The sequence below is a fragment of the Orussus abietinus genome, unplaced genomic scaffold (genome assembly GCF_000612105.2).
Source record: "Orussus abietinus isolate OABI.00-Male unplaced genomic scaffold, Oabi_2.0 scaffold702, whole genome shotgun sequence".
Classification (NCBI taxonomy): Eukaryota; Metazoa; Arthropoda; class Insecta; order Hymenoptera; family Orussidae; genus Orussus; species Orussus abietinus.
In genome coordinates this window covers 1-12,719 of record NW_019394846.1, presented here as the reverse complement: position 1 = coordinate 12,719, position 12,719 = coordinate 1, and the positions used below count along the sequence as shown (strand labels likewise).

Below are 12,719 nucleotides of genomic sequence, written 5' to 3'. Positions count from 1 at the left end.
CTGCCAGGAAGAGTGCATTTGTATATAAGTGGATAGGAAAGGAAATGCATAAGTAAACTCGCTGGATGTAAATTATAAATTGTAAATACGGTCCTGTTTTCATGTTTTCTTTTTTCTTCTTTTTTTTTCTTAAATGTTAAGAGTTACCATTCGAATAGCGTAACGCCAAATACCAATAGAAATACTCGATCGCTCTCGTACTCTTAGAGATACCTTTGTTATCATTGTTAAATATTAACTCTTTGTATCGTAGGTCATATGTATAATAAATTGTCTAATTTTTAATGTTCCTTCGCCAGACAGTTGTACGGATGGTGAGTCAAAGGCACAGGGGAAAAGGGGCCAGTCTGGCTCAGACTCTTCAAGACATACAAAGTTTATGAATTGTATTATAAACTTGTATATTTTCCTTCTCGACTTGGCATTTCATGTGTGATGAGCGGGGAGATGTTTCACGCCGTTGTTTGAAAGGGAGGCACGGCCCCCTGGCGCCCTCTACGCCCTTTACACCTCTGTAAAAATTGGAACTACTTTCAAAGGGGCGAAATCTTCCTGATCGGTAAAACAGGGTATACGTGGGTGCCGCGCCGTAATCTCAATCATCCACGCATAACAACTTTATTTCGTGTTCGTAATCTTCTTTCCCAACCTACGTTGACCCTGATACTAAAAACGAAAAGGCGATAACGTCATTCTATCGACCCTGTGCTGTATTTGAAATCTGCAGACGGGTTTATTCTTTACCGATGGAGAACATTTCGCCCCTTTGAAAGCAGTTCCACGACGCTAGGGAGCCGTTCCTCCCTTTCGACAATACCGTGAAACATCTCCCCGCTCATCTCTGCATGTATTATACGAAAAGGGCCGATGCTCAATTGTTATGAACAAAACATTGGAATTGGATGAATCCATGAAGTAGTAGGAGACAACGCCTATGCTCGGTTCCACGGAAAGAAGCCGCAGAATCGGTACCCATAATTTCAGAGGTTTTCTGATCTAACGGTGCGAGCGCTACTTGCGGAAAATGAGGGAACTATATGACCGAAACATTTCCTATCGATGTAAGTTGCCTAAAATGCATTGATATGCAAAGTGAAACGATAATCCGCGTATGATATACAGACTGACGATTTTAACGCGATAAAGACTATCAGCCACGCTAGCAGACAATAACTTTTAATTGCAAAATCTCATCGAGGCGCTCTCGGCACTAGATCGGAAAAAAATCTGAACATCTTGGACCCCTAAAGTGGGGACGATTTCAATACATGGCATTAGATCTTATACTACTTCGTGGTTGAATCCATTCCCCCTCACAACTTACATTTACAAAGGTCGATTTTGCTGAAAGTATTTACAATCCATTAAATAAGAAACTTAGACTCTATTGCATTGCTTTTTACATTAGCGCATCAGGTTTAGGGCGATACAAGTGTTTATCAAAGGCAATAAGGTGACATCTAACGTGAGAACCGATTCCATACTGATAGAAAAACCACGTAAGAAACTAGGAGAGCCCCTTTTCCCTGAAATCCTGCAAAGTATATCCGGTTTGCAGTTACGACGAAGTTTACAGAATATTCTCAGCTACTACTTGCACTCTTCGGAGAGGTAATCCCGAGGAGATTCGATAACCGAGTCCATGGTTTCCCCTGCAACTTCGAAACGGCATCTGGTCCAAGGCAGAGAATTCAGAAGTCTCCATAGAAGCCCAAAAAACTACGGACGTTCGATGCTCGACGAATAGTACGTTAGCCAACGGATGGCGGCGCTGTAATCATCTCTCCGTCTCTCTTAACCTTATGGCGGTATATAGCGAATTGCATTCTTTCTTTATCTTGCACACAGTACTCGCCTTTCTACATGCGTCTCTCTTCCTCCCGTGTGTGAGATATCGTTGGGCAACATATGCGATCTCTCTGTTAGCCCCACTTCTGGTTTTTTAGCCGATTTTTAGAGCATCAAGCGCTAACATAGGATCCGGGCTTCTACGGGACTTCTGAATCCTTTTTCCAAGGAGAGGGCGAGATTTACAGAACTTTGTATCTGCCTCGAGAGCCTGTATGTGCACCGGAGGATTGGAGTTTGATCAGCTCCTCCTTGATGAGTCGAGACACTTCAGCCTTCGCTTTGCTTACTGCCAGCTCGCTTGTAGACTCTATGGCCAAGTAAAGCTTCCTCTCGCCCTCCGGAGGAGCTTTCCCAGGAGCGATGTATGTCCCTCGAACAGTTAGGCCAGCTTCGGAGTACTCAGATATCTGTGCTAAAGCCTCCTTGCTGGTGACTCGCCACCTGGCTTGTTGAGGGAAATCATTGATCTCAAGCTCCTCTTCGTACTTCCGGAAAGTCTGCTCCCCTGCTTCGACGTCTCCTTCAACGAGGTCTTCCTCTCTCGGTTGATAATTAAGCTTAGTGTTTAGCTTCGCAGCAAGTTGCTCAGCTACGGTCTTGGCCTGCAATGGAGCAGAGAATGTCGATAAACAAAATGAGATCTCACGAAAATCACAGATGGCGCAGAGGGTTCCTCTGCAGTCAATTAGGGCCTCGGAAAGCATGAATCCAGAGGATTTCTGGAGTTTTACTTGGATTTCTTTATAATTATTCCACGAAAACGACTTATAAATGTAGTTTAGATATATGTTCATATCATTCCAATAAATAAAGTCAATAGAAAAGAAAAGAAAACAAATAGCAATAGTTTCTGAAATTTTGCTCGTGAGTCCTTCGGACCCTTCGAATTGATGGGTCCTGTAAATTTAGTGTTTGTCGTTATGGTTACTATAATAGTTAATTAAAGGAACGGATAGAGTAACAAAATGTAATACCGTAATAAGATTTGTTGGACCAGCGCCCTTAAGAATGGCCTCCGCAGCTTGTTGGGTGGCACCCTTCGCTTCGGCTCCCAAGTTTTTGGCAATGTTAATCTTCGAAGCAAGTCTTCTGGCAAGTTCTAACTTATCCGTGGCACTTGGTACAGGCTGGCCAGGAACACTGACACTGGCTGCTGTAGGTCTGGAAATCTCTCGAACGGTCCTCTTTGGTGCAAGCATGCTTTCGATCTGTTGATCGATGTCATTTTCAATGTCTTCGTCATCGGAGTCCTGTAGTCCGAGAGCTGCCTTCTGGAATTTCTTCTTCTCGTTTGCCAGAGCTGCCTCTGACTCGTCAAACTTGAAACCTTTACCACTGAAGCCTCCACCTGTATGCACTTTCTTTCCCTGCTCAGCCTGCCGAGCCTTGTAGGTCTCCCAAAGTTGTCTTAAAGGCTCTGGAACTGGAACCTGAGCTAATTCATGGGCTCGTAATATATCTCCGGCATAACGTTCCTGTTCCGATGTAATAAAGGTGTATGCGTACCTTAAAAAAGAAAATTATGACTTTGAACAATGTTTTTCAAGGTGAACGGTTCGGTCTTAACACCTCTATAATTATGTGTTAAAATCTCGACGAATCGGTTCCTGCATCTTTTAAAAAAGATCATGCAAGCAACTGATAGTTCAAGCCCGTCTTTACATCACCTTTATATTAAAACCAAAGAACATACCCTTTGTTTCCAGCTCGACCAGTCCTACCACATCTGTGCACATAGTCCTCGTAGTGGTTCGGACAGTCATAATTAACGACTAACACTAACTGTTTCACGTCAAGACCTCTCGCAGCCACTGAAGTAGCCACAAGAAGTTTTGTCCTCCCAGCCTTGAAGTCCAACATGGTAGAATCCCTGTCGCACTGGTCGATGCCACCATGAAGTGACATACAAGAGTACGAGGCCTTCATCAAGTCCTTCAAAAGAGTATCAGCATTTTCCTGCTTATCCACAAAAATGATAGCAGACCCTTTATCTTGGTAGTGACCAAGGATCTCGAGAAGCTTATAAAACTTTTGGTCCTCTTCGAGAACCACAACATGTTGCTCGACATCTTTGCAGACTACGGAGCGCCCACCAACTTGTACTTCCACGGGTCTGGTTAAAATCCTACGGGCCAAAGCTTCCATCTGTCGAGGGAACGTAGCACTGAACAGCACGGTCTGCCTATCGGGCCTAACATTCTCCATAATTCTCATAACTTGGGGTTCGAAGCCCATGTCGAACATCCTGTCGGCTTCATCCAAGACGACGTAGGTCACTCTCCGGAGATTAGTCACTCTTCCACTGTTGGCTGCCAACATGTCGATCATTCTACCCGGAGTGCAGACTATGATCTCCGCACCTCTTTTTAATTCTGCTATTTGCTCCGATATCCCAGTACCACCGTACACACATACATGGGACAGACCCAAAGATTTCGTGAATTTCTTCGAGTCTCTTCCGATCTGCATGCAGAGCTCTCTTGTCGGAGTCATGATTAAAGCTATCGGCCCATCTCCATCAGCCAGTGGAGGTTGATCTAAGATGTGCCGGAACATTGGAAGCAGGAAAGCAAGAGTTTTTCCACTTCCCGTTTTAGCAATTCCTATAAGATCACGGCCTGACATGATTGCAGGGATTGCTTGACATTGAATAGGTGTTGGTTTCTCGTAACCAAGTTTCTTCAAGACTTCCAATTCTTTCTTGGTGACCCCACACTGAGCCCACGATTTGATGGGCTTCGGGCAGCCCTTCCCTTTAACTCGAATACCTTCTAATTCTTCTTTGTAAGCGTCTACCTCTTCTTGCGTCATCCTTGCTGAAAAGAAAATTTGACAATTTGACAGGTTCTTAAAAAAAATGGTTGATTAACATTGTTTCAAGGTAATAAGAAAGTTGCATCTGAGAGGTCTCATTTATAAAATTTTCCACCAAAAATTTTGAAATTCTACCATGTGAATTCGGAGGCTCCAAATTAAAAACAATTTGATATACCCAGTCCGGAGTAAAGTTTCGTAAACAATTGATCACTCAGATGCCAGTTTCTATGAAATCGATTCCTCTATTATTATTAATATTATTATTGTATGTTTTTTATACAATTTTTCTTAAAATACCTATTTCTGGAACCTCGACGTAGAAAGACTTCCTAAAAGGTTGGTACTCCGTTGAGGCATGATCCACTTTAGCTAGTTCTCTCTTTTGCTTGTTGGCAATACCAGCTGCAGTCTCGTGCAAATTTTCTCCTTCTTCCTCGCTTGAATATTCCAACCCATCTTGATTCTGTTCAATGAGTTCTCCCTTTTGTTTCTGGTCCTTCTTTTTGGCCACTCCCGTGACTATGACTACTCCTCCGCTTTGAGGACCTGTAGCGGTTGTTCCATTATTAGTGGTTTTTGGACATTTGTTATCCAGCTTATTCACCTTACGAACTTCCTCTTGAACCTGATCGATTGAAAAGTAAATTACAGACTAATGGAAACCGTTTACCACAATGAAATAATTATTTCCTCTTAAAGGAATAGTTAACTCACTTCAGCCATAAAAGCATCGAGAGGATCTACTTCTTCCTCTTCCTTAATATCCTCCTTAATTTCCTTGATTTCTTCTTTTACTACGTCTTCTTCCTTCTCCTCCTTATTACTATTCTGTACAACTGGAGTCTCTTCATCACTGTCGTCTTCCAGAGACCATTTTTTCATAGGCAGTTGAAGATTTGCTAAGATTGAAGTTTTGCCATCCTTTTTAGTTGCTTCCATCTCCTTCTTTTTTCTCTCCGCCCGCCATCTTTCAATCCGTTCTCTCCTCTTCTGCATTTCAAGCTCGAGTCTCTTCTGCTCTTCTTCCTACAATTCGTATGTAATACTTCAAGGTAAAATTTCAACTGCTATTGACATGATTGCGTAACATGGTTTTCTTTTTCTCAAAGATAAGCAGACAAGATGGAAATGTTCTTTAGATGATGATAATTATTAACACTATTAGCTAACCATAATCTCAATAAAATTATAAATTACCTTGTCTAATTTTGTATGGTCAAATGGTAAATCTTCTGTTTCTCCCTTCTCCTTGTCCTTACGATCTCGTGAGCGCGATCGATTAGAGCGCTCTTTGCCAGAACGAGAGGATTTAGATCCGCTAATACGCTTTTCTTTGCCATCGCTAATAGTAAACCGAGAACACAAAATGTTCATTCATTAATACCTTCTGGTTTCATTTATTTTTACAAAGCTAAACATCAGTTTTAAAATAATTTCATACCTTTTTCTGTCACGATCCCTGTCTCTCTCGGATCTCTCCCTCCTATCGCTCCTCTCTCTTTCTCTTTCTCTGGACCGACTCCGTCTTTCTCGATGACGGGGCTTTTCTCTATCACGCTCCCTCTCTCTGCTTCTCGACCGCCGGCGTTTCTTTTCTGTTGAACCAGAACGTGATCTTGATCTTGATCTAGACCGTCTCCTGTAATGCCTCTCTCTGATGAAAATAATTTACATTAGTAATCAATTTTCTTTTCATTCAACGTTCCTTTACTATTGAAATTAATACTTAAACAATAACACTGATATTTATCAGAATAACTTTTATGCACATTCTTTTCATATAAATTTCTTATGTAAATTTATCACAAGCTTTCTCTAGATATTTACAATTAGAAATACAAACATAAGTATTGATACAATACATAATCCTGGAAAAATAAAAATTGTATAAAACCTAACGTTGCACTAATTTCATCCATATGTTATATCAGTTATACTGATACAATACTTTCACATAGTTGTGAAAAATTATAAAAAACAATCATGCAAGTACACTTTCACTAGTGCGTAATAAAATATTTTCATAATAGGATGAAATATACGAAAAACGTAGACATACACAAGCGTTCGTACGATAACCTCAAAATGGAACGAAGGATGTGTACTCACTTCTCACTGTTCCGAACCATGGCTCCTTTCCCTATTTCTTCTGTACTCGCAATTACGTACAATTACGATCACATATTGTTTCTACAAGATAGTTAAAAATAAAATTCATATATCTGCGTTGCCATAATTGACGCTACAAAGCCCACGATAAACTTCTTGACGAATTAGGAGATTATTCAAGAGCAATCTCAGGAATCAATTTGACTAGTCGGAATTTCGTGCTGCCCTCTATGCAGAATTCACGCGAAGCTTATGTTACAACTTACCGACAATTATATCCTTACAGTTTGACAATATCATTTCATCTCGTCTCATTTAAATGATATAACATTAGAATTTTCATTACGAAAACGCAGCGAAGATTAACCAGTTTAGTTCCTCTTCGAGGCTTTCAGATTTAAAATTATTTATTAATATTTTTTTTCAATTTTGCCGTATGCCGTTGGCAAGCTTCTTTTATAATAAAACTTTCGGCATTAATGCGAGTGTCTTTTCCACGAGGAACTCTATTAAGAAATCTGAACCACTGTTCAATCCAATATATTACTAAGATTCGAGAAAAATGTTGTTTTAATTGAGAAGAATGTTCTATGCAATTAATAAAAAAACACGATACACTTTGAAAGGCGTCACGTCGTGCCCAGTCGTGGCGACCATGGACGTAAGAATATATTCTTAGAGCTATAAGTTCCATGGAGACAACGCGGCGCGCGTCACTGTCTTTCATGTGTATTTTATACTGCGTTCCTTTTCACCCATTCAAATTCCCCGCCGGATGAGGCATGCGAAGTAGTACGTGTATTTAGTGTATATCCCTCCCACCAGGGAGCGCTGATGACTATACTCGAAAATACATTCCGCTCTATCTAAAACTCTTTGTTCGCAAGATGGCGGCGAGTTGTCAGACGGTCGTGGAGGAGACAATGCGGACGCGCGTCGCTGCATGTCAGCCGTGAAGGAACGCGTCGAGCGGGGTTCGAGTCGAACGGGCCAGAAGCGAGCGCGCAGCTCCTCGTGTCGGACCTAGGGAGAAATGGCGCCCTCGGCCAGGGCAAGAGGACTCGGTACATCGCGCGGCCCGACGGCCGACAGTGACGTGACCGCTGGAGGGAAACGCGAGTGCCCGATGGCGGTCCCGCGCTTCCAGTGAACCCGAATGCCCGGCTCACCGCCGACCTGGGTCGCCTGCTTCGACGAGTCTGCTGCGAGTCCGAACGGGCGCGGCGAGTCCGCCGCGGACGCCTAATGGAGCCGAATGTTCTCGCTCTTTCGCTGGCTCTTTTGACGCACCTCGGTCGTGGTGAGTTTCCTCCAGCATCCGACGGCCTTTGATCGGCCTACGCGCATTCTCCGTCTTTCCCCGGGTATAATATTGCTCTTTGGCACGGCGAGTCTTATGAAACTCGAATTTTTCATTACTCGCGCTAACGGGATTCCGGTTTAACACTTTGTCTCGTATATGTTTATCTAGCTTACAATTACGATGTACATGGGTGCGTTATCAGCTGGGTGGAGAATGCAGAGGTTGTCGAAGCTGGTCTTAGTTCGCATACCGAGGCGTTTAGAAAAGTAGGATATTAGGATAATACCATTCGATCTGGAAAGGGTCGTAAAACTTGGAAATCTTCATTTTACAGGAGAGCGTTACGTCGACAGAGTTTGAGTTCCACCCTGTCGAGGCGTTTAGAAAAGTAGGATATTTTGATAATAACGTTTGACGTGTGGAGGGTTGTAAAACTTGGAAATTTTCATTTTACGAATGAGCGTTGTGTTAACGGTTTGAGTTCCACTCTGTGCGTCTGAAGGTTTTAAAGAATTATTAACTGTACATAAAAAAACGCCATTAACTTGCGCATCAACCTAGTATATTAGGGGTACTCGTAAGTAATCAATTTTTTTTACATCGGAAACACCTCTTTCAAAATAATTCATTACTTATGGGTACCCCTGATATTATCGTTAACTATACATAAACAAAACGCCATTACTTTCGCATCAACCTAGTATATTAGGGGTACTCGTACTCGTCGAAAACACCTCTTTCAAAGTAATCGATTACTTATGGGTACCCCTAATATTATAATATGTCCACCCGATGCATTGTTATACATTCCTACAATCTCCGAGAGAATTAAATCTCTGCTTCCTGGTATTTTCCATCTTTGATAATGGTCTCTAGATATAGAACTGTCACACATAAGACAGTAAATACAGGTAATTTGTGACATGAGTGACTCTGATCCTGCGACTGTAAATTATCAAAATTGCAACTGCGTAACTTGCAGTAAAGTTCAATTCATTCGCAATGTTTCTTACAGTCCAGAGTTAACGTGACATTAATTAATAAACCAAATTGCAAGTTATTCAGATAATCCAGCAGACATTTAGATCTGTCGTTGATAAGTGCAAGAAATGTTGCAAATCTTAACCACGATTGAACGATCAAGTGATTAAAATTAAACATTATTCTCAATCATTTTGCATTCCTGCAAAGTACCGAGAGAGGCAAGAAATTCTCCACCTTTCGATGTAGATACAGATTTGCATTATGATCGGCCTTTATTAATTTTAATTGTTGTCACAACGGTTTAGATTTGAAGTTCATTTCGTGCTTTATCATTAAGAGAAGCCAATTTGCATATAAAGTCAGTGTTTTAGTCTCGGTTAAATTAATTCGGTACTAAGTACTGTAATTGAACGTCCCTAAAGCTAGCAGCGTAACCGCATAAATCATGCACCAACATTTATTGCTTTTTTATTTTTTATTTATTACACAAATTTGAATTTTATTGCTCCAGCTTCAAAAAATCAATGGCTATGCCAGCTTTAACATTAAGCTGGCATAGCCATCTGACATTTTGCGTGAAATTAAAAAGAAAAATATGTGGTGCAAAATGTAGGAAAAATTTATTGCTTATTTATTGCTCAATTTACAATTTCACCGCTACATCCCTGGACAAATCCTTCTTGCGGTTAAAAACCGGCAATTCGGAATGTCTAGTTGCAAATGTGAATTATACATATCGCAGTAAGGGTTGCGTTGATTTAAATCAAGTGCTATAAATCAACGATTAGAATCGGAATTTAAATAACGCCTTTGTGTTGCACTGTTCGGACCCTTAAAAGTACTTTTAAAGTGATTTACCGTGACAATTGCACGCTGATAAAGAGACAATGGTTAAGCATTCGGTAAGAGCGTTTTTCCACTTCGCGGGACTTATGTGGATAAACAAACAGTTGGGTTAACAATTTTCTTCGTTTTTAATTGTACATGTTACAAATTTTCAACGGGTAAAATAATTACCGAATACGGTTTGTTATCATTGCAATCACTTCATGATGGATTATATTTAACGAAGGGAATATATTTGCTTCGATGAATTCGCGAATTTGTTAAAAAATCCAAATTATGAATTTGTCAGGACAATTCTTAGATGATTTGGAGTGATGTGTCAAAGTTTCGGACAGTTTGGTCTAATACCCTTAAAAAAATGTGTTGTATTCGAATCGACTGATTTGAAGGGGGTTTCACTTCACCTTAAAGGAACTCCGGCTGAGAAAATACTTTTCGATATGTATTGAAAATTTCCGACAAGCCGGTCTCTCTTAGAAAAGCCAACACCTGACCTTTCACTTGCATCTTAATAACAAGTCGGTACTGTAGAGCGCATACTTGGACTCCTCCGCAAAGGGAAATTACAAATGCACCGCGTGTGTTAATGTTAATTACGACTTACGTCAGTGTGGGCCACTTATGCGTTACCGACATGCTTAATGACGGTCCGTGGAATTTCATGAAAAGCGTACAGAAATGCAAAAGTGCGGAATTTGGGTTTACAATCGGAGCGTTACTCTTGCACTATTGTAGATAAACTCAGTTTTGTTCCTTTGATCGGTTAAACTTGGATTGTTTAATACCGTCGCCATGTTTTCGGCTGAACATCATTCTAACGAAGAGACGTGAAAAATAATTTCATTAAAAGAAATACATGAATTTGGAATTTAACCCTTTGGCCACTAAGAGCGCCTAAAGGCGCCGGACGTTTGGTCCAATATTGCCTGCACGGTCAGACGAATTTCGCCCTTATGTCGATATGGCTCCGTGTTCAAGGGGTTAATGAAAAGCGTATAGAAATACAAAAGTGCGGAATCTGGGTTTACAATCGGAGCGTTACTCTTGCACTATTGTTGATAAACTCAGTTTTGTTCCTTTGATCGGTTAAACTTAAATTGTTTAATCGTATAACTCTATCAGCTGACTATACTTTGTAATCAAGCAATAAGCCTTTCAAATACCGACAAACCTGCCCCAGATTTTCGGCCAATTCCGGGCATTAACCTCTAAAAGGAAGATTAAAAATCCAGGTTGGAAACTAATTTCATCGGCGAACCCACTTAAACACTTAAGCAGTCATTTATAATCCTTCCTAATGGACTCCCCGGCGACCTCGCATGAATTTCGCAATAATTTTAAAAACACATCGCAATGCCAATGAAGCGCTTCGCAAGTGCACCATTAACGCGCTAAGAGAGATCTCCGATACTTCCAATATCGCCGATATACCGAACCACTTGGGACATTAAGCCTCTTATCGAGGAGTTGGCATTTCTACCGGAATAACGAAGCCGACCAGTCGGGCTGACAATTTCGATAATTTCCGGGCGCCTCGCGAAAACAAGATGGCGCTTTCGCCGCCATCTTGTTTTCGCGAGGCGCGGAATTCTTTGGCCCCATAGTGGCGAAAATAAAATGTCCATAAAGCTGGCATTACCAGTTTAGCACAATTCAATAGAATTTCTTGCAAAATTTATTGTACATTTATTGCTATTTTATTGCGCTTGGCAATGGGACATGAAAATGACAAAGAAACTGGGCAAAACGTTAATAATGAAATTTGTATCTCGGGATTATGGTTAGATTGGGTAGAGGGGTAATTCGGACGTTTATTGTTGAAAGGTCGGAAGCCTAATTGTTAGGTTTTATACTTCCGGGTGGAGAGGCAAAGAAAAACAAGATGGCGGCAAAGCGCGTCGCCGCACAGTGGGAGCGCGATATCATTTTCTTATTATTTTATATCACCTTAAAAGTTGAACTATACTTCTTCGAGTGTTGGGATCGTTTTATGGGAATATCCGTATGTGGAGATGGTATATCGTATATGTGGCGCTATCAAGGAAGGGATTTCCGGTAGAAAAGGAGCGCGATATCATTTTCTTATTTTTTCATATCACCTTAAGAGTTGAACTTTACTTCTTCGAGTGTTGGGATCGTATTATCGGTGTGTTCGTATGTGGAGATGGTATATCGTATATGTAGCACTATCGAGGGAAGGGTTTCCGATAAAAAAGGAGAGCGATATCAATTTCTTATTTTTTCATATCACCTTAAGGGGTTACACCACTTTGACCCACCCAAAAATTACGGTTTTTCAAGAATTTTTTTCCAAGAATTAAAACGTTTTTATCCAAATTAAAGTACAGTGAGGTATTATACTACTATTAAACAATAAAATGTCTTTTTGTATTTTTTTTTATTTACAAAAATGGCGGCTTGAAAGCCAATTTACCGGTGCGCTCCGAAAATCGATGACTCAGTCCAGATTTATGCTAGATCAATGAACGAAAAAGAATTAGTCTCTGTAGCCCAAAGGCCAGCGAAATACGTAGCCCTTTTCAAGAATATGCATTTTCCACAAAATGGCATCGATTTGAAAGGAAAGAGATACGTATTTTGCCCTAAATTTCGTTAATTAATGCTGCATAAAAAACGCGAATATCAATACATTGAAAAAGCCATACGTATTTCGCTAGATAAACTTATCGGGAATAATATAAAAAGGACTCGAGACGATTGATTGTAATTTGGCGGAGCTGGAGTGCCCACCGATTTTTAAAATGCAGCTTTAAGAAAAACGCGTTTAAAGTATAAACGCGTAAACATT

At 40.7% G+C, this 12,719-nt stretch overlaps 1 protein-coding gene across 1 annotated transcript; it reads right to left on the bottom strand.

The window, feature by feature from the left end:
- Positions 1-68: 68 nt before the first annotated feature.
- On the bottom strand, positions 69-6,937 carry LOC105698220 (probable ATP-dependent RNA helicase DDX46). Its single transcript, XM_012422274.1, has 8 exons — positions 6,778-6,937; positions 6,110-6,322; positions 5,866-6,010; positions 5,383-5,694; positions 4,966-5,293; positions 3,545-4,667; positions 2,826-3,357; positions 69-2,453 (listed from the first exon to the last, which is right to left on the bottom strand). Exons 1-8 carry the CDS (start codon positions 6,795-6,797, stop codon positions 2,031-2,033), a joined length of 3,096 nt encoding a protein of 1,031 aa, XP_012277697.1. The 5' UTR covers positions 6,798-6,937; the 3' UTR covers positions 69-2,030.
- Between the last annotated feature and the right edge of the window lie 5,782 nt (positions 6,938-12,719).

Bases quoted from the DNA above. Each gene is read 5' to 3' on its own strand.
- LOC105698220 (XM_012422274.1), bottom strand. From the start codon at position 6,797: ATGGTTCGGAACAGTGAGAA. The intron at 6,323-6,777 runs GTGAGTACACAT...TATTTTCATCAG, and splicing joins ATGGTTCGGAACAGTGAGAA to AGAGAGGCATTACAGGAGAC. The intron at 3,358-3,544 runs GTATGTTCTTTG...TTCTTTTTTAAG, and splicing joins GGTCGAGCTGGAAACAAAGG to GTACGCATACACCTTTATTA.